General features: G+C 37.3%; 1 protein-coding gene across 3 annotated transcripts; it reads left to right on the top strand.

The window, feature by feature from the left end:
• Positions 1-5,214: 5,214 nt before the first annotated feature.
• LOC101994747 (serpin B4) lies at positions 5,215-10,469 on the top strand. 3 transcript variants are annotated; one of them, XM_013354313.1, is made up of 7 exons: positions 5,215-5,376; positions 5,909-5,965; positions 7,010-7,138; positions 7,828-7,945; positions 8,836-8,978; positions 9,324-9,416; positions 10,065-10,469. In XM_013354313.1, exons 1-7 carry the CDS (start codon positions 5,215-5,217, stop codon positions 10,467-10,469), a joined length of 1,107 nt encoding a protein of 368 aa, XP_013209767.1. The 3 variants fall into 3 exon arrangements, with proteins under 3 accessions (XP_013209767.1, XP_005368788.1, XP_026645853.1); XM_005368731.1 differs by having other exon boundaries at positions 9,261-9,416; XM_026790052.1 differs by lacking the exons at positions 5,909-5,965; positions 7,010-7,138 and having other exon boundaries at positions 9,261-9,416.
• The last annotated feature ends 8,187 nt before the right edge of the window (positions 10,470-18,656 follow it).

Genomic DNA, 18,656 nt, shown 5'->3' with positions numbered 1-18,656 from the left:
AGAAATGGGTTAGATCAATATGTAAGAGCTAGCCTATAAGAGGTTGGAATTAATGGGCCAAGCAGTGTTTAAAATAATACAGTTTCTGTGTAATTATTTCGGGGCATAAGCTATCCATGCGGGCGGCCGGGTGCCAGGGACCACCAGCCCTGCTGCTCCTATTTCAACATTACAATATCTCCATTGTGATTTTTTATTGATTTTATTTAGCTATACATTATTCTCATTTACCCTCTTTTCTTCCCCACACTCCCCTCAACACTCTCCCATGGTCTCCATACTCCCAAGTTGCTCAAAAGATCTTGTCCTTTTCTACTTCCCATGTAGATTAGATCCATGTATGTCTCTCTTAGGGTCCTCATTATTGTCTAGGTTCTCTGGAATTGTGGTTTGTAGGCTGGTTTTCTTTGCTTTATGTCTAAAAATGACTTATGAGTGAGTACATGTGATAATTGTCTTTCTGGGCCTGGGTTACTTCACTCAAAATTATGTTTTTTAGATTCATCCATTCGCCTGCGGATTTCAAGATGTCTTTATTTTTTTCTGCTGTGTAGTACTCCATTGTGTAAATGTACCACGTTTTCCTTATCCATTCTTCAGTCTAGGGGCATTTAGGTTGTTTCCAGATTCTGGCTGTGACAAACAATTCTGCTGTAACCATAGTTGAGCACATGTCCTTATGGTACAATTGGGCATTTTTGGATATATACCTAAAACTGGTATTGCTGGGTTTTGAGGAAGATTGTTTCCTAATTTTCTGAGAAATGACCATGCTGAAGTCCAAAGGGGCTGTACCAATTTTCACTCCCACCAACAATGTAGGAATGTTTCCTTTATCCCACATCCTCTCCAGCAAAAGTTGTCATCAGTGTTTTTTATCTTGGCCATTCTTACAAGTGTAAGATGGCATCTCAGAGTTATTTTGATTTGCATTTCTCTGATGACTAAGGATGTTGAACATTTCCTTAAGTGTCTTTCAGCCATTTTAGATTTTTCTGTTGAGAGTTCTCTCTTTATGTTTGTACTCCATTTTTTATTGGATTATTTGTTCTTTTGATGATCAATTTCTTGAGTTCTTTGCATATTTTGGACATCAGCCCTCTGTTTGATGTGGTTTGTGCTTATGATTTCTTTTTTATGGAGTCTTTTATACTTCCATTTGAATCTTAGGATTTTTTTTTTTGGTTCTTTGAATACTACTGTTGGAATTTTGACAATTATTACATGGAATATGCAGTATACTTTTTTACTGTGAGACTCTCCCTCTCCACCGTGTGTGTGTGTGTGTGTGTATGCGTGTGTGTATGTGTATTTGTCCTTACCCAGCCTTTATATCAGGGTAATTAATACTGGCTTCATACAATGAGTTTGAAATATTCTCTATTTTTATTTTATTTTACTTTTATTTTATGTGTATAGATCCTTTGACTATTTGCCCAGTACTCACAGAATTCAGATTAGGGTTTCAGATTTCCATAAATGGAAGGTACAGATGGTTATGAGCTGCCATGTGAGAAAAGAGAATCAAATACGGGTCCTCTGGAAGAATAGCCAGCATTCTTTAGCACTGAGCCATCTCTTCAACCCCTGGAACATTCCTATTTCCTGGAATAGCAGAGGTTATTTTAACATATATATATATATATATATATATATATATATATATATATATACACACACACACACACACACACACACACACACACACACACATGCACACATACAAACATATAGTTCATCAGTGAGCCCATTAAGTCCCAAGATTTTCCTTTCTGAGAAACTCCACATTGCTGTTCCAATCTCATTGCTTAGAACTGATCTATTTAGGTAGTTGTTTAAATCTTCTTGTTCAATTTTAGCAAGTTGTGTGTGTGTGTGTGTGTGTGTGTGTGTGTGTGTGTGTGTGTGTGTTATTTACCTATTTCTTCTAAATTTTCCAGTGTATTGGAATGTCAGTGTTGAAAGACTTTGGAACTTGGGTTGGAAAATCATTGAGTGTTCAGAGCTTAATCGGCTATTGTAATAACTTAGATGGTAATGCTGAGAGATGGGGTCTGGTAAGTAAAGTTTTGCTGTTTGGGTGATACTTTGTATTAAAAAAAAAACTGTGTTGTATGCTTAGCTGTAGCTGAAGAATTAACTGTGATTAAGAGACCAGCATCACTGAGGATCATAAATTTGGTTATTTTTTTCTTAGGGTCAGCACACATAAACTGCAGTCCAAGATAGAGACAACAATGCATCTTCTGCTAGCAACCAAACATGTAAGCATCATTCAGCAGGTACTGGTTTTAAAGGCATGAAGGTATGTGGACAGTAGCTGAGACTTGGCACTGGGAAAGGCTATGGGTCTGAAGGCACAGCCTCAGTTGCAGCAGAAGGCCATGATTGAAGGGGCTGTGGAGAAAAGTTGAGGCTCAGGACCATGTGTAAGGATCAGAGTACCTGAAGAGATCCCAGGAGAGGCTACAGGTAAAAGTGAAGTCCAATAGCAGCAGAAGGTCCCAGCAACCTGGAAGTGCCAGTAAGATGGGATAATGATCCCAAACAGCAGAAGCTGTGAAGTAGAGCAGGACCAGGATAAAGGCAAAACAGTAAGAAGCACTCCACCACAGCCTCTGCATTGGCCCCTGGTTCCAGGCACCTGCCTCGTTGGCATCCATGCCATGACTCCCTTCGATGATGTGATATGGACGTGGAAGTGAAATAAACCTTTCTGCCCCACATTGCTGATGGCTATGGTGTTTTATCAAAATAGAAATTCTAAGACATTAAGCTTTTAAAACATTCCCAGTGATCATCCGGAGGTCAGCGGAATCACTGAAATTGTATTGAGTCTTCTGTCTGTCTTAGGTCAGTTTAGAAAGGGCTTGTCAAACTTGTTTGTCTTTTCAAAGAGCCAAATCTTTATCTCACTGATCTTTTTTATTGTTCTTTGAGTTTCCATTTCATTGATTTTAACTCAACTCTTTGTTATTTCTTCTGCTGGCCTTGGAACTGCTTCATGAAACTTAACAGATATCTAAAGAAATTGCTACAGGATGCACATTCTGCGCACCCATTGAGTACCTCCAAAAGAAGTCATAAAGTCAGTGTTCATAATGCAAGCATATTAAAATACCTTCTTATATTCTGTTGAATAATGGTTGAGTAAAACTGCAAATCAACAGCAAGAAAAAGATAGAAAATACATAAACATGTGGATGTTGAATAAAACATTTTTAAAGAATTAATACATTGCCAAAGAATTTAAGAGAGAAATTTAAAAATTCATACAATCAAATGAAAAATTGAAAAACAACATATTAAACTCTGTAGATTTAAAAATCCATACTATCAAATGAAAATTGAAAAAGAACATATTAGGCTCTTTAGAATACAATGAGAGTTGTTTTGAGTTTAGAGCTACAAATATCTACATTGAATAATCAGTGACATCTCACATAAATAACTTAGTAATACACTTCATTGTCTTCGATTATTCCATGCATGCTTTAGATGTGGACATCATGAGGCTAAATAGGTGTCTTATCAACGAAGTGAGAGGGAGAGGTTGCATCTCTCGACAACTCAAGACAACTTGCTTCGGCAGACAGCACTCACTCTGCTGTTGGTTTTTTACATAAAACTTAGGAAATTGCCATTCAAATGGACTCATTTGTTTCAACTGCTCTTCCACTTACTGAAATATCAGTACAAGAAGATAAATAAGCCGGGCAGAGGTGGCCTTTATTCCCAGCACTCGGGAGCCAGAGGCAGGCAAATCTCTGTGAGTTCGAGATCAGCCTGGTCTACAAGAGCTAGTTCCAGGACAGGTTCCAAAGCTACAGAGAAACCCTTTCTCAGAAAAAAATAATAATAATAATTTTCTCGCATTCCTTAAGCAATAGAAAAGTCCAGAGTGGCTTCAGAGGGCTTAGAAAGTGACAGTAGCAAGACAGAGTATCATGGAGAGATTTAAAAAGACAAAAAAAAAAAAAAAAAAAAAAAACAAACCTGCCCTCCAGAATCTTCAGCATTTCCTCAGACTAGAATTAGAACTACTTTCCTTTTTGCACAGAATACTTACTCAAGAAGTTAACAGGAATAATAAATCTTTCATGAAGAAAAAGTAGCTAAGGTAAGCATTTTAGCTATCTGGTATACAAAGTGTGCCCTAAAGGCAATTCAGCAACCTAAAATAAAGGTAGTTTTCCTGGAATAATTGAAGAGGGTGTCACACGGAAAAACAGAGTGGTCAGGAACACAGCAAGGTTGAAGTTTTAAAGTAATGTCATCGCCACAAAAAAAAAAAAAGTACCTATGTGCAAGTCTGATGAGTCAGTGATTAACAACAGTTAAAATTCTATCCAGACTCTGTCCTGTGGAGAAGGGAAATAGAGTGGGTGATATTAAGCCAGTCTTTTCTCACAAATTTGCATGCTTGAAAAGCTAACCTGGTTACGCAATCCGAAGTTGATTTACTTGAAGTACTACTGAAATGACGAGGAGGGATGGCAAAAAGACAGGCTATATATTTGAGATCTCGGCATCAGCCACACAGACGCATCCTTCCGAGGCCCACGTCTTCCTTCAGAGACACAAGTAAGTGCTTTCCAGCCACGATTGCCAAACAATATAAATTACCGTTGAGGTAACTTGATAACAATGATGTGTTTCATCTCATGTGTATGTGATATTTTTCCCGGTTTTAATTCTCTTGATCCACTAAGAAAAAAATTAAATGCCTCCTTCTCTTAATTTGTTATTTATCTAAAAATAATTATTTCCAAGTAAACATGTATGTACTATTTATTTTCAAATGAACATATGTATTCTCTCGAACATGCAAGGACTGTGTCTGGCAACTACAGCATCTTAAAGGAAAAGTTGAGATGTGATTTTTGACAGCTAACTGGATGCCAGCCACAGAAATCTTTATCTTGGAATTCATTATAAAACCTTTCTGCCAAGACTGAGCACAGCCGGTGAGGAAGGATTCTCTGTTAGCTGTTTGCAAAAGACTTAAAGACACTGTTGAATTCTAATTGGAAGATTAGCATATGTCCATTGTGGAAGGCTTAAAAAATAATACTAATAATTTTATTTGCCAGAATCTTATAATGCAGATGTGTCGTTTCCTTTAAGAAATGCTCATTACAGAGTGAAGGTCCATTGAGTGAGTCATTCTAAACTTTCACTGACTTTATGCTGCTCTAGGACCTTAGGATCACCATGCATTTGCTTGCTGAAGCAACTACGAAATTCACACTTGAGCTGTACCGGCAGCTCAGGGAAACAGAGAACAACATCTTCTACTCCCCGATCAGTATCATGACAGCATTAGGAATGCTCCTGCTTGGAGCCAAAGGAAACACTAGACAGCAAATTGAGAAGGTAGGTGTAAGCTTCATTTCATTGACCAGTTTGAACTTGTCTCTCCATCGCTCTGTCAGTGTGCAGATGGATAATGATAAAGCCAGAGGTCTGAGATGAAGAACAAGATGCTGAACAGTCATTGCCATGGCGATGAGCACAGAACTGTGGGAGGGACACACCCTTCCCAAACATGGTCCAGGCACTTCCTGGACAGCCTTTGGGTACTGGTGAGCATGATTGCCTTCATGAGCCCAACAGCTAGAAGTGAGCATAAACTGTGGAAAGCACTGATGAAAGCTGTGGATTTTCTCAACTCTGAGGTGGTGAACTGAGGTGTTTCCTGGGCAACAAGCAAAATAGGCATTATTCACATGCCTGGCAAATCAACTTTTGGTGTTTTGTACAAACTCTTGCACTAAGGTTGAGAGGATTTTTTCATTTTTTTCATCTGTTTTTTTTTTCCAGGTTTTGTTCTGTTTTTGTTTCATTGGACTCAGACAGAACTTTCAGTGAAGTTTTCTGTTTTTGCCCCACTTGCTATCTCTTCCAGGTTCTTCAATTCAATGGAGCTACAGAGAAGACAACAAAAAAATCTCCAGACTGTCATGTGAGTCCAGGGCACGAGCTGCAGATTCCTAACACGATGATTTAAAGAGAACATTTGTATTTCTAATTTGAAGCTTTGTAATTTTAAATGGGCATTTCACAACTTAAAAAATGAATCTGTAAGGGAATTTCCAAACAAAAGACATAAAAACACAGAGTAGCGCCACATTTCTTTCTGTTATCAGCATGTGATTTTGTTTTAAGCACAGAAGGTCAATGTTGGATCTAGAGTAGAATGCCCGGGCTTCAGCTCTAGCTCTGCACCTCACAAATGCAGAACACGAGCCAAGCACAAACAATCTGAATCCGTGAGACCACGATCTAGTAAAGTGGAATTAAAAAGGAATATGACTCAATATATCCAAGCAAACACACACAAAAATCTTTGACCTGCAATAAATAAGAAAGTGTAATGAATGTTAGCTATCGTTATTGTAAGACAATAGTAATTGTCATTATCACAATAATGTTACAATTTATCTTAATTTAATAGTCACATATTCAAGTACATCTTGGAAAATGATTGTTTCACATCAATATGGGTTTAGAATCTTAACCATGCAAACCTCTTAGCTGGAAAAGAAAGTTATCCTAATTCAAAGATACTTAGATTCATAATTTGGCTGTGTAGTATCTCTTTAAAGAGGTCATTAAATTCTCTGGCCCTCTTTGTTTTCATCTAGATTGCACTCAGTCTTAGATTACTCACATGTAGTCCAGTCCCTAAATGAACAGTGGGCACATACTATCTTACAGATGCCGAGAATTTCAAACATCAGACAACTTAAGTCACGACAGCCTGAAAGCACTGCATATTTAGTTCAAAAGTAGCAGATTGGAATATTTTTTTAAAAAGAAGAAGAAGAAGAAAAGCATTTCTGGAAGAAGTTGAATGTAAACTGGGAATATTTAAGATAAAATGCAACACTTATCAGAGAATATTCAAAAAATTGTCTTTGAGATTACAGGTGTTTGGCTATTTCTTTTGAATTTAGTACTTACATTAGCAGAGTGATTCAATGAATACCCGTCTTTTACATTGAAGGATGAAACATCAGAAAATGTCCATGACCAATTTCAAAAGCTTATGACTCAACTAAACAAATCCCATGGTGCTTATGACCTGAAGGCTGCCAATGGTATCTATGGAGCAAAGAAGTTCCCATTTCTCCAGGTAAGTTGCACCAGGCTTTGCATACCTTTCATCTGCATTCTAGGTCTTACATGTCTGAATGGCCATATGTAAGAGTGAGACCAGGCAGATTCAGAGAGGCAACGTTTGCCCAGAGAGCACCAGCCCCACAGTCACAGTTCTAAGCCACTGCATTGACCAAGAGTCTAGTGCTGTATGCGGCAAGCATGGGCTCAGGTACAGCCCCACGAAAAAGAATGTAAGTCAGCAGATCTCGTCATGAGATGTTAGTAGTGAACCAATGCTGACTCGGTCGCAGAAAGTACAGCAGGAGATTTCTGGGAAATAGAATGTTTCTGTAATGGGGAGGCTTGGGGAAACCCTGAAGAGAATTGGGAAGGTACCAGGAAATATAGCATTTCCTGCACTGAAGATATAATCAAATGAGAAATGTTGTGGTTTAACTTAGTGGTAGGCTAGCTCAGGAATAAGTCAGCTCTCTCATCACTACGAAATCTTTTCTGTCTTCCTTTACCATAAAGTATTGACCTTCACTGACATTCTTACTGTGTTCTATATATTATTACCTTAGTCAAAAAAAAATCTGTGTGTTCATAAAATAGCAGATATGGTCAGGGTCTGCTATCAGATTATAGTAGTATCATAAATAATGAAATCTAAATTATATCTAAATTGTTCTTAATTCTTTTTGGTTCCTTCACATATCAAAGGAATTTTTGGAAGACATTAGGAAATTTTACCAAGCCAATGTGGAATCACTTGATTTTGTACATGCTGCAGGAGAAAGCGAAAAGAAGATTAATTCCTGGGTAGAAAGACAAACAAATGGTACTGTATTGGAGGGTCACTGGAGAAAGTACCAGGGATGATGGGATGGTCTCCATAAATGTGAAGTGAGCCAGGATAAAGTATGGAGAAATTAGCAGAAAGCCTACCAGAGGCCACAGGAGAATCATTTACATTCATTTAGTTAGTGGTATTTTAGACAATCTGAAGACTCCACCCAGACATGTTTTGATATATCAATTTTTTAAGTCACAGCCAATTCCGAAAAGCTAAGAGAAAATGTTGGAAGAAGTCCCTTTCTCTTTTACTTCTCCTCTCAGAGCATGTCTGCACCTTGAGCTCCTGAAAGGATTTCTCATGCTGTCTTCAGCAGCTAGGGCAGAAATCTCAACAAAGCTTCGTCTCTGTAGACACCTATCCCATAGCTCACTCTCTTGGTAGGTCAAGCTTTCAGGAAATCCAACATCAAAGTGAACAGGACACACCTTGTGTAGTGTTTGGCATTACCGGGAATGCACTTCAGACAATAGAGTTCTTCTCATTTGTGTAAAAGAACAATCAGGCCTTGGGTAGAATAAGACTTTGGGTAGTAATCCTTAAATTGAAAAAAAAAAAAAGTAGGTTACAGAGAGAGGAAGGAACAAAGACAAGTTGGTAGAATGGATCAAAACAGCTTGTCAGTATTCACTGTGAGTTGGCCATAATCACCCAGATAGAAAGCCTAAATGCCTTCCCTATGACAAGAGCTGTCCATCCCAAGTAAATTACAAGGCACCGAGGGGAAGGCTGTGTCTCACAAACAAGTCAATGAGTCCCTCAATTAATGACTTGGGTGAACAAGCGATAAGTGACCAATGGTGAACTCTTACAGAGCATCCTCCAGACAAGTTCCTTCTACTTTGGTGATAGGCATTTTGTTCTTTCCCTGGCAGGAAAAATCAAAGACTTATTTCCAAATGGGAGCCTGAGCAGTAGCACTGCGCTGGTTCTCGTGAGTGCAGTGTATTTCAAAGGACAATGGGATCACAAATTTGATGAAAAGCATACTACAGAAGGAAAATTTTGGCTTAATAAGGTACTGTTTTCAGTTTGTTTATATAATGTCATATAGTGATGTGTATATAATTCAATTCAAATGAAAGTGATACCATGGAAAGTACAAAATAAAACAAGTCTTGGTTTTTTTTTTTCTTGTAACTTTGTTTAACTAAGGACAACTAAAGAAACTTTGGTTTAGACTTCACAAAATGTAAGAATTATCTCTTCAGAGGATGTTGATGTGTTTGGTATCGCAACAATATTGCCTATGCTGTCTTATGTCTCCTTTGAATGTGTTTGATGCATTGATTTGTTACAGAATACTAGTAAATCTGTCCAGATGATGATACAAAAAAACGAGTTTAACTTTAACAGACTGGAGGATGTGCAGGCCAAGATTGTGGAAATACCATACAAAGGCAAAGAGCTGAGCATGTTTATCCTTCTACCAAATGAAATCGATGGTCTGAAGAAGGTGAAGCTTGTGTCTCCTACTCTTCCTTCTGCTTTCTAATTTCTTCCTGAGCTATCAAATTTAAACAAGGCACTAATGAAAATAATTAAACATGAAAATAATAAAAATTTTTAAAGAAGATATTGTGTTTCATCCTGTATTACAACCTGAAACACACTGAAGAATTGTTTAATTAGTAATTAAGTCGAGCTATACACATTAAATATCAACTTCATGACAATAATAGGGAACAAGTCAAATTTTGCTGAAAGAAATAAATCACAATGTAGAGAATGTTTATGAATATTTTGAATAAAAATGTGAATATTTTGAATAAAAAGTAAAACTTAGAGTATTATATAATAACTATAGATGGTAATGATGTCAGAAAAATATAAAGATACATCTATTAAAAGTAACATAGGTGGCTGATAGCATAAACAATCATCTATACAAAATGATGATCTTGTTTTTGAATTTTATTAATAATAATATCTAATTTTAAATTATCTAGATCAATAATATCTATACTAAATAATCAGTATGTGTTGTATTTATACAATACAGCATTCATAATATTTATTGCTAAAAGTTTCCTTTAATTCATTGCTCATGTGAGTTATAGGCTTTTAGTGAATCACAGCTTTTTCTTTTCTTCCATTTTTATAGCTTGAAGATAATCTCACCACTGATAAGTTAATACAGTGGACAAGCCCACAGTATATGAACATGATAGAGCTGTATTTATCCTTACCTCGATTCAAAGTGGAAGAGAAGTATGACCTCCCGGCTCCACTGGAACACATGGGGATGGTGGATGCTTTCAGTGCAGAGAACGCCGACTTCTCAGGCATCAGTGACAATCAAGATCTCGTGGTGTCTAAAGTTTTACACAAGTCCTTTGTGGAAGTAAATGAAGAGGGGACAGAAGCTGCAGCTGCCACGGGGGTAGAAGTGTCTTTAACATCAGCATCAATAACTGAAGATTTCGCTGCTGATCACCCTTTCCTATTCTTCATCAAGCAAAACAAGACTAACAGCATCCTCTTCTTTGGCAGAATGTCTTCTCCTTAAGGCTGTAGCTCTACCATGCTTCTGGGAAGTTAGCAGAGGTGCTGTAGTTAATCGAGACCTGGAAACAACAGTCTCTCTTGCTTTGCTTTGCTTTGCTTTCCCATCTCAGAATCATCACTGAGAATGTAGTGGTTAAAGCAGAATGTCTCCATTTTCTTTCTATATACACATATAAGCATTCTCTGAAAAAAATGTTCAGTGAAAAGATGAGGGGCTGTTTATTTTAAACTAACATCTGTCTGTTCATGATCTGTTCTTAAATGAGTTAAAGGAAAGTATGCATTAAACTGATTACTAAAAACACCTACACTTCTTTCTGGGGGATCTTCATATGCTTCTAAATTTTGTGATTTTATAGAAAATATTATCAATAAAATAATGATTTTTTTTCAACTTATATTTCTTTACTGTATTTTCAATTGCAAGAGGTTAATCATACATAATGAATATAAGGTAGAAATATATTAATCATATGGAAGGAGATATTTAAAACAGACTCAGCTATGCTAAACTGGGATGGTATGCAGATACATACTTATTTTATTTTAATAATAAGAAAACTTTATGAATTTTTTGTTTATTGTAGTATAAAAATTCAACTCAAGGCCTTACATACTAGATAAGTTCTCTACCATTGAGCCAAGCATCCAACACAAAGAAAATTTAAAATACCACAATGCAAAGGAATATTATTAGCAAAGATAAATTAGGAATATATTAATATAATTTACTTTTCAGCAGCCCTGGAAAGAGATCCCTAGAGATCTGTATTGTCCAATGTAATAATCATTAGCCAGCTGTAGCCACATACAAATTAAATGAAGTCACATTAAGCAAAATTAGTACATTTTCTTATCTCACTAGTTAATATGTACCCTGAAGCAATACCTGGTTGCAGAAAGAAGGACAAACTGAGATTACCCGAGCACCACCCAGGAGCAGACCATCAGAAGGAAATGCCTAGCATTCCAGCTGCTCACTGTAGATAGGACCACCTGTGAGCACACACTCATCAGGACACCCCTAGACAAATGTCAGCCAATAAGTGGTCCTGAACCTCAGAAACCCCTTATCCCCACCTTTATTACTATAAAAACCCAACTCTAAGTGAGCTCGAGGCTCTTTGTTTATTCTAATATGCTAGACATGCAGAGAGACCAAGTTTGCAAACTAACATAAAATAAAGGCTCTTTGCTTTTACATACAGTACTCTGTCTCTTTATTGGCTTTTAAGGGACTTTGCAGATTTGAACATAACAGCTAGCATGTAGTACCTTGCACAATGCAATTTTTAATATTTCTAGCATAATAATTCCATCACCACAGAACACTCTGTAGGTCATCTTAATAACCCAGAAAATTATGTGACAAATTTAATATAAGTACCTTACAAAGGCTCTTAAAAAATAAAAATAGAAGGGGTTAACTCTTAAACAACTAAAATAGAACTACCCAAATTTCAAATCCAAACTCAGATTGAATAAGAATCACTAGAAACATTGAGCCCAAAAACTCTAAGAGAAAACCATGATTTTAACTTTTAACAATATCAGATGAGTTCATTAAAAAAGACAGTGAGTTTGTAGAGTGTGTCGTAGTTTGTGTCTTTACAAAGAAAAAATAGTAGCCTGTACCATATGGATACATAGACCCTATCTGTAAAGAAATACTTACACTACAGCAACCCAGCAGAGCACACAGAAATAAAGAATCTGGGATAGCTCCCCTGATGTTCAGGGCTCAGCGGAAATGAGCATGTTCTCACAGTGCTTGGCAACATATGCCAGTCATCTCCTTTGATCTACTTTGGATGCAAATTGACAGAGCAAGAAAAACCTGCTTGCCTTCTCTAATCCTTCCTCTCATCTTTTATCCACCCATTCTGTGTTCTCAACTTGAAAAGGAGTCCCACTTTCTTCAGCTCACATTCACTGGCTACAGAAATGCGTTAGGTTTGATGAATCTGTCTGGTTACAAAGGTTTGCCCCCCTCCCCTGTGGTCCTGGTTCAGGAAAACTTTGACTTTCAAAATCAGTAGAAATCCAACTTCCTGTTCATTGTTTTGAAAATTCCACTTGTCATAGGAACATGCAGAGTTGGGGGCAAACTTGCTTAGACAAGAATATGATCATACATGGGAGAGGTCGCAGCTATCTGGGCACAACTTGATAAGCATCAAAAAGCTCTGTTTTATTTTATTTTGTTTTATTTGCTTTTTATTCTGTTTTGATTTTGGAATTATAAGTCATTTATAGGTATTTCAAGCAAGCAAAAATAATAGGGATTTTTATTTTAGTAATCTTTGGAGTAACAAATATGGCTCAGAGTTAGAATATATTTATAAAATTATGTTTGTTCATAAATTGCACACTATATCATGGGATTCCATACCTGAATGTTCATGGTGTGAACTCTGGAGTAGAAAAGGACAGCTTCAGACTTTTGGTATCCTGTTCCCCTTGCAAGATTGCCTGGCCCTGCCTTGACATAAGGAGAGGAGCTCAGTCCTGCCTCAACTTGATGCATTGTGCTCTGCACAAACTCTGGGAGACTTGTTCCTGGGAGGAGTGGATAGGAAAGGAGGTAAATAGGAAAGGGGAGAGTACAGGAGAAGAGGAGGGAGCAGAAATTCATTGGTATGTAAAATAAATGAAAAAAAGTTATTTAAATTAAAAAAGAAAAGGAAAGAAAAGAGAAAAGAGAAGGGAAGAGAAGAGAAGAGAAAGAAGAGAAAGAAGAGAAAGAAGAGAAGAGGAAGAAGAGAAGAGAAGAGAAGAGAAGAGAAGAGAAGAGAAGAGAAGAGAAGAGAAGAGAAGAGAAGAGAAGAGAAGAGAAGAGAAGAGAAGAGAAGGGCAGCTTCACCTGGGAGATAGTCCACTCTGTTCTTGTCATGACACATAAGAGCCATCTTCTCTGGTTTTGTTTTAAAACAGAGAACATATTTAGCTAATCTCTAGAGAACTATTGACCTCAAGATGAAGTAAAAAAAACTATCACTTCCTGAAATGCAAATTCTTCAAAGTTATGTAAAATTGGTATGATGTTGTGCACATTGTTTCATAAAACAACGTTTTTGGAAGAGGTGATTAGTTAAAAGTGGATTATTGTCTCACTTAGAATTTGTGAGTAAACTCAGGCTCTTTAAGATGTCATCTGGAATATCCAGTGACTCTATGTAGACTATGGTATTTCTGTAAAGGAGCTTTTAGCACCATGCCAGACAACTTAAAATGCAAACAATACCTGTTCCCTCAGCGGCCTGATGAGGGAATGGGAAGGACAGTTCCTTCTCAGTTGTATCTTTCAAGTATTGTATCTCAGTCATAAAATACTAACTGACCCACAAGGAGAAAAATCCAGGAGTTCTGAGGGCGAGAAAGAGCAGGTTTGTGACACTCTAGTTAAAGATGAGCAGCCTGAGCACAGACTGAACTGACTTAAAGGTTTTCTGTTAGGCTGCTGATGTCTTCAGGCTTCCATGTCTCATTTGAACAAAGGAATTGAAACAATGGGTTCCCCTGTTGCTTTGGTCCTTTAGCTTCCTTGTCCCTCTGGGTCACAGGCACACCTCCTAATCACATGGTGCTCTCCTGGGGGAGAGTCTGCATTTTCAGCCACCTTTGGGTGATTATTGGGAGCTTAAAGTGACACTTGCAGTAAGAGTTTGAGAATGACTAATGTGTGATAATAAACGTGCTGGTGAAGCCTCCATCCAGCCTGCTTTTTATAATTCTAAACCTGTATCTTAAAAACCTCACTTAATTTTTTTCAAGTGTATTGTTATGATTAACAAATAAAACTTGTACATATTTAAGATAAAAATGTTCTCATCACTGTCTGCCGCTGTGTCAGTGGGCTTTTCATTCACCGATAGACAACAAATGCATGCACGGAATACTCAGCTCTCTCAGAGCTGCCAGCTACCCTGCAAAAGTTACCCCTACCTTCGCAATGTTCTTTCATGTTGAAGTTCAGGAATTAAGATTTTCAAATGATGTAAAAAAAATTCCAGTGACATATTCCTTATGATTCCCTCCTAAATACCCTTAAAGGCCAAGTCACTCTATGATTCTAATCAGTAGGTAAATTGAATTTCTCCCAAGACTTAGTTACACAGTAGAAAAAGAAAATTAAAAAACACAGAAACTGAAATATTTTCAAACAATGAAGAATAAACAAAATATTAAATATGTGGGCAAATATAAAAGATATTGTGGTCAATTTTTAAAAAGTAACTATTTAAAGCAAAAAGAACAGTTAAGTACTTACTGTGGAATATATGATAAATATACAAATAAAATCAACACACAGAAGACACCAAGGTGAATTGCACTGCTGTAAGCTAAGGCGTATGGTGTTATTAAAGACAGCTAAATGTGCTATAACCCCTAAACAACCACAGTCATGGCTGTGACAAGGATGAAAGTGGACACTAGAGGTAATGAAAATGCCCAGAGAAGAAGAAGAGGAAATACAGTCACAAAATGGTCACAGCAAATGTCCACCTTGGTGCATTGGTGTGGGAGAATTGTCTGTATTCTGTCAATAATGTTTTAAATAAATGCTGATTGGCCAGGCAGGTAGTATAGGCAGGAAAACCAGACAGGAAGTAGAGGTAGAGCAAAGAGAACAGGAGTATTCTGAGAAGCAGGAAGTTCCCTCTGCCAGTCCAGCCCAAACCACCGAAAAAGCAACATGTGACCTGCCCTGCTGTGAAAGGTACCAAGACATGTAGCTAACATAGATAAGAACAATGGGTTAATATAAGCTACAAGAGCTAATAAGAAGCCTGAGCTAATGGGCCAATCAGTTTATAATCTTATGGAGATCTCTGTGTGATTTTCTTTGGGGCTTGCTGGCCGTGGGGTACTGGACAGGACAGAAACCCCAATAAGCCTGGCCCTCATGTTACAGAAGTTACAATGCATGCTGTCAGACATCACTACAAACAAGAACCCAGGGAAGCTTCTTTGACTCCATTTTTTAATTCTTCTTTCATTCATTACATCACAACCTTAGTTTCTCATCCCTCTACTCTTCTGAACCATCCCCCACCTCTCCTCTTCCCCAGATCCACTTCTCCTCCATTTCCCTTCAGAAAAGAGCATGACTCCCAGGATTACCAGCTGAATATGGCTTCACAAGTTACAATAAGAGTAGGCCCAAACCCTCATATCAAGGCCAGACAAGGCAACTCAATTGGAGGAAAAGGGTCCCAAAAGCAGACAAAAGAGTCAGAAACACACCCTCCAATCCCTACTCCCACTGTTAGGAGTCCCATAAAAACATCAAGCTGCACAACCATGCATGTAAGTGGAGGATCTAGCACAGACCCACATAGGGTCCGTGTTTGTCTCTTCAGTCTCTGTGAGCCCCTATGAGTCCTGCTTAGTTGATCCTATGAGCCCTGCTCTTGCAGCATCCTCTACCTCTCTGAATTCTACAATCTTTTCTCTCTTCTTCAGAGTTCCCCCAGGTACCATCCCTGATTTCAAGCTGTACTACAGAGCTGTAGTAATAAAAATCAAATGGTACTGGCATAATAAAAGACAGATTTATCAATGGAATTGTATCTAGAAACCAGAAAAAAACTATACTTCTATGGACACCTGATTTTTTTTTATACAGAAACCAGAAATATACAAGGGAAAAAAAGAAAGCATCTTCAACAAATAGTGCTAGTCTAATGGAATGTCTGCATGTAGAAGAATGTAAATAGATCCATATTCATCACTCTGCATAAAACTCAAGTACAAGTTGACCAAAAATCTCAGCATTAAACCAGAAACACTGAACCTAGTAAGAGAAAAATTAGGGAATATGATGTGGGTTTCCCCTCTGTATGCTGTGAATGCTGTTGGTGAATAAAGAAATAACTTAAGCGTGTTGATAGGGCAGAACTTAGATAACTAGGGAAAACTAAACTGAATGCTGTAAGAAAGAAGGCAGAGTCAAGAAGAAGTCATGGAGCTGCCATTGGAAACAGACTTGCTGAAACTTTGCTGTTAAGCCACAGCAAAATGACAATACACAGATTAATTGAAATGGGTTAAATTAAGATACAAGTGTTAGCCAATATGAAATTAGAGCTAATGGGACAAGCAGTGATTTAAATATCTAGTTTCGGTGTGATTATTGTGGGGCCAATCAGGCAGGAACAAATAAGCAGTTTTCTCCAACAAATTGGCACCCAATGTGGTTATTGATTTAAAAGATTGATTTTTCACTATACCTTTACAAGAAAAGGACAGAAAAATTTGCCTTCACAGTGCCTACTTATAATAATTCTCAATCTACTAGGAGATACCAGTGGACTATCCTTCCACAGGTAAGGCTCAATAGTCCCATCCTGTGCCAATCCTTTTTTTTTAATTGAAATGTATATTTTATTTATTTTTTTTGCAAAGCCAACATATTTTCTTTTTATTAATTTTGTTCCTTGACAATTTTCATATATGAATATAGTACATGATGTTTATTCTCAAGGCTATCTTCAGCCATTGGAAATAATATGTAAAAAAAAATTCCTAAATATATAAATTATCATTACATGGAAGGCATTTTGCTATCTGATTCAAACATAAATACTTTAGAAAGAATTTTTGAAGGAAGTAAAGAAAGTTTTACCAAAATGGGGATTAGAAATTGCTCCTGAAAAAACACAGAGAAGAGATTCTGTCAATGACCTAGGTTATAAAATAGGTTTACAGAAAATTAGAACGCAAAAGGCACAAATTAGGAGAGAATGATTGTGGACTTTGAATGACTTACAAAGATTGTTAGGAGACATTTCCAGTTTATGACCAGCTATTGAGAAAATTCCTGATCTAATAGTTTATTTAAACAAAACCTTAGATGGTGACAAATTAGTCCCAGAGAATTAACAGCTGAAGCAGAAAAGGAATTGATTATCATTGAAGAAAACTTACAGGAGGCACATGTGGACAGAGTGAATCTAAATCTTAAATGCATTTTAGTCATATTGCCTTCCAGAATTTCCCCTACAGGAATTTTAATGCCAAAGGAAGATATTATCTTAGAATGGATCTTTTAGCCACATAAACCAAGTAAAAAATTAAAAACTTATGTCAAAAAGTTTCTGAATTAATTATAAAAGAAAAATTGAGACTTTGTCAACTAGCAGGTATAGATAGACCCAGCAGAGATTATAGTGCCTTTCAATACTGATGAAATAAAAAAATATGGGAAGACAATGAACCCTGGCAGAAAGCTTATGTTATTTTTTTAATAGCAATTATCCCAAAAGTAATAAAATTAACTTTATAAAGGGAACTACTTGGGTCCTTCCCTGCATTTTATTGGAACACACCAATAACTGGAGCCTTTACATTCTATACTGATGCAAATAAACCAGGAATGGCAGGTTACAAATCAGAAGATTTAAGTAAGATGGAAGAAAGCCCTTATAATTCTTTCCAAAAAACAGAATTATGCTATTCTCATGGTGCTAAGGGATTTTTAAGAACTTCTTATTATAATTACTGATTCACAACATGCAGAAAGAGTTGTCTTACATATTGAAACCACTGAATTTATACCAGATGATACAGAATTGACTTCATTATTCATACAGGTTCAAGATATAATCAGGAATAGGCTCTGACCCATATACATAACACACATCTGATCCCATATGGGTCTACAAGGTCCTCTAGCACTAGGCAATGCAGAAATTGATTGATTACTGATTGGAAGTTGGTGTAGGAGGTTTTTTTGTCTATGTGTTGCTTTCATTGGTTGAATAAAGAAACTGCCTTGGCCTTTTGATAGGGTAGAACTTAGATAGGTGGAGTAGATGAACTGAATGCTGGGAAGGGCAGTGTGGCAGACACCATGGTTCTCCTGCCCAAGATGGACACTGGTTAGACTCATGCCGGTAAGCCACATTCAAATGGCTATACACATTAATGGAGATGGGTTAAACTAATATGTGAGAGTTAGCCAATAAGAGGCTAGAGATAATGGGTCAGGCAGTGTTTAAATGAATGCAGTTTCTGTGTGATTATTTCAAGGGTTAAGCTAATAGGGCAGCTGGGACCAAAAGCAGGCCTTCTCTCCTACTATAGGAAGTATGTTGAAGGCCTCAGAATTTCTTAAGAACATTATATCAAGCCGGGCGGTGGTGGCGCACGCCTTTAATCCCAGCACTCGGGAGGCAGAGGCAGG

This window comes from Microtus ochrogaster, unplaced genomic scaffold (genome assembly GCF_000317375.1).
Source record: "Microtus ochrogaster isolate Prairie Vole_2 unplaced genomic scaffold, MicOch1.0 UNK39, whole genome shotgun sequence".
NCBI lineage: Eukaryota > Metazoa > Chordata > Mammalia > Rodentia > Cricetidae > Microtus > Microtus ochrogaster.
The sequence above is the reverse complement of the archived record's forward strand: the minus strand, read 5'-3'. Positions and strand labels throughout refer to the sequence as shown.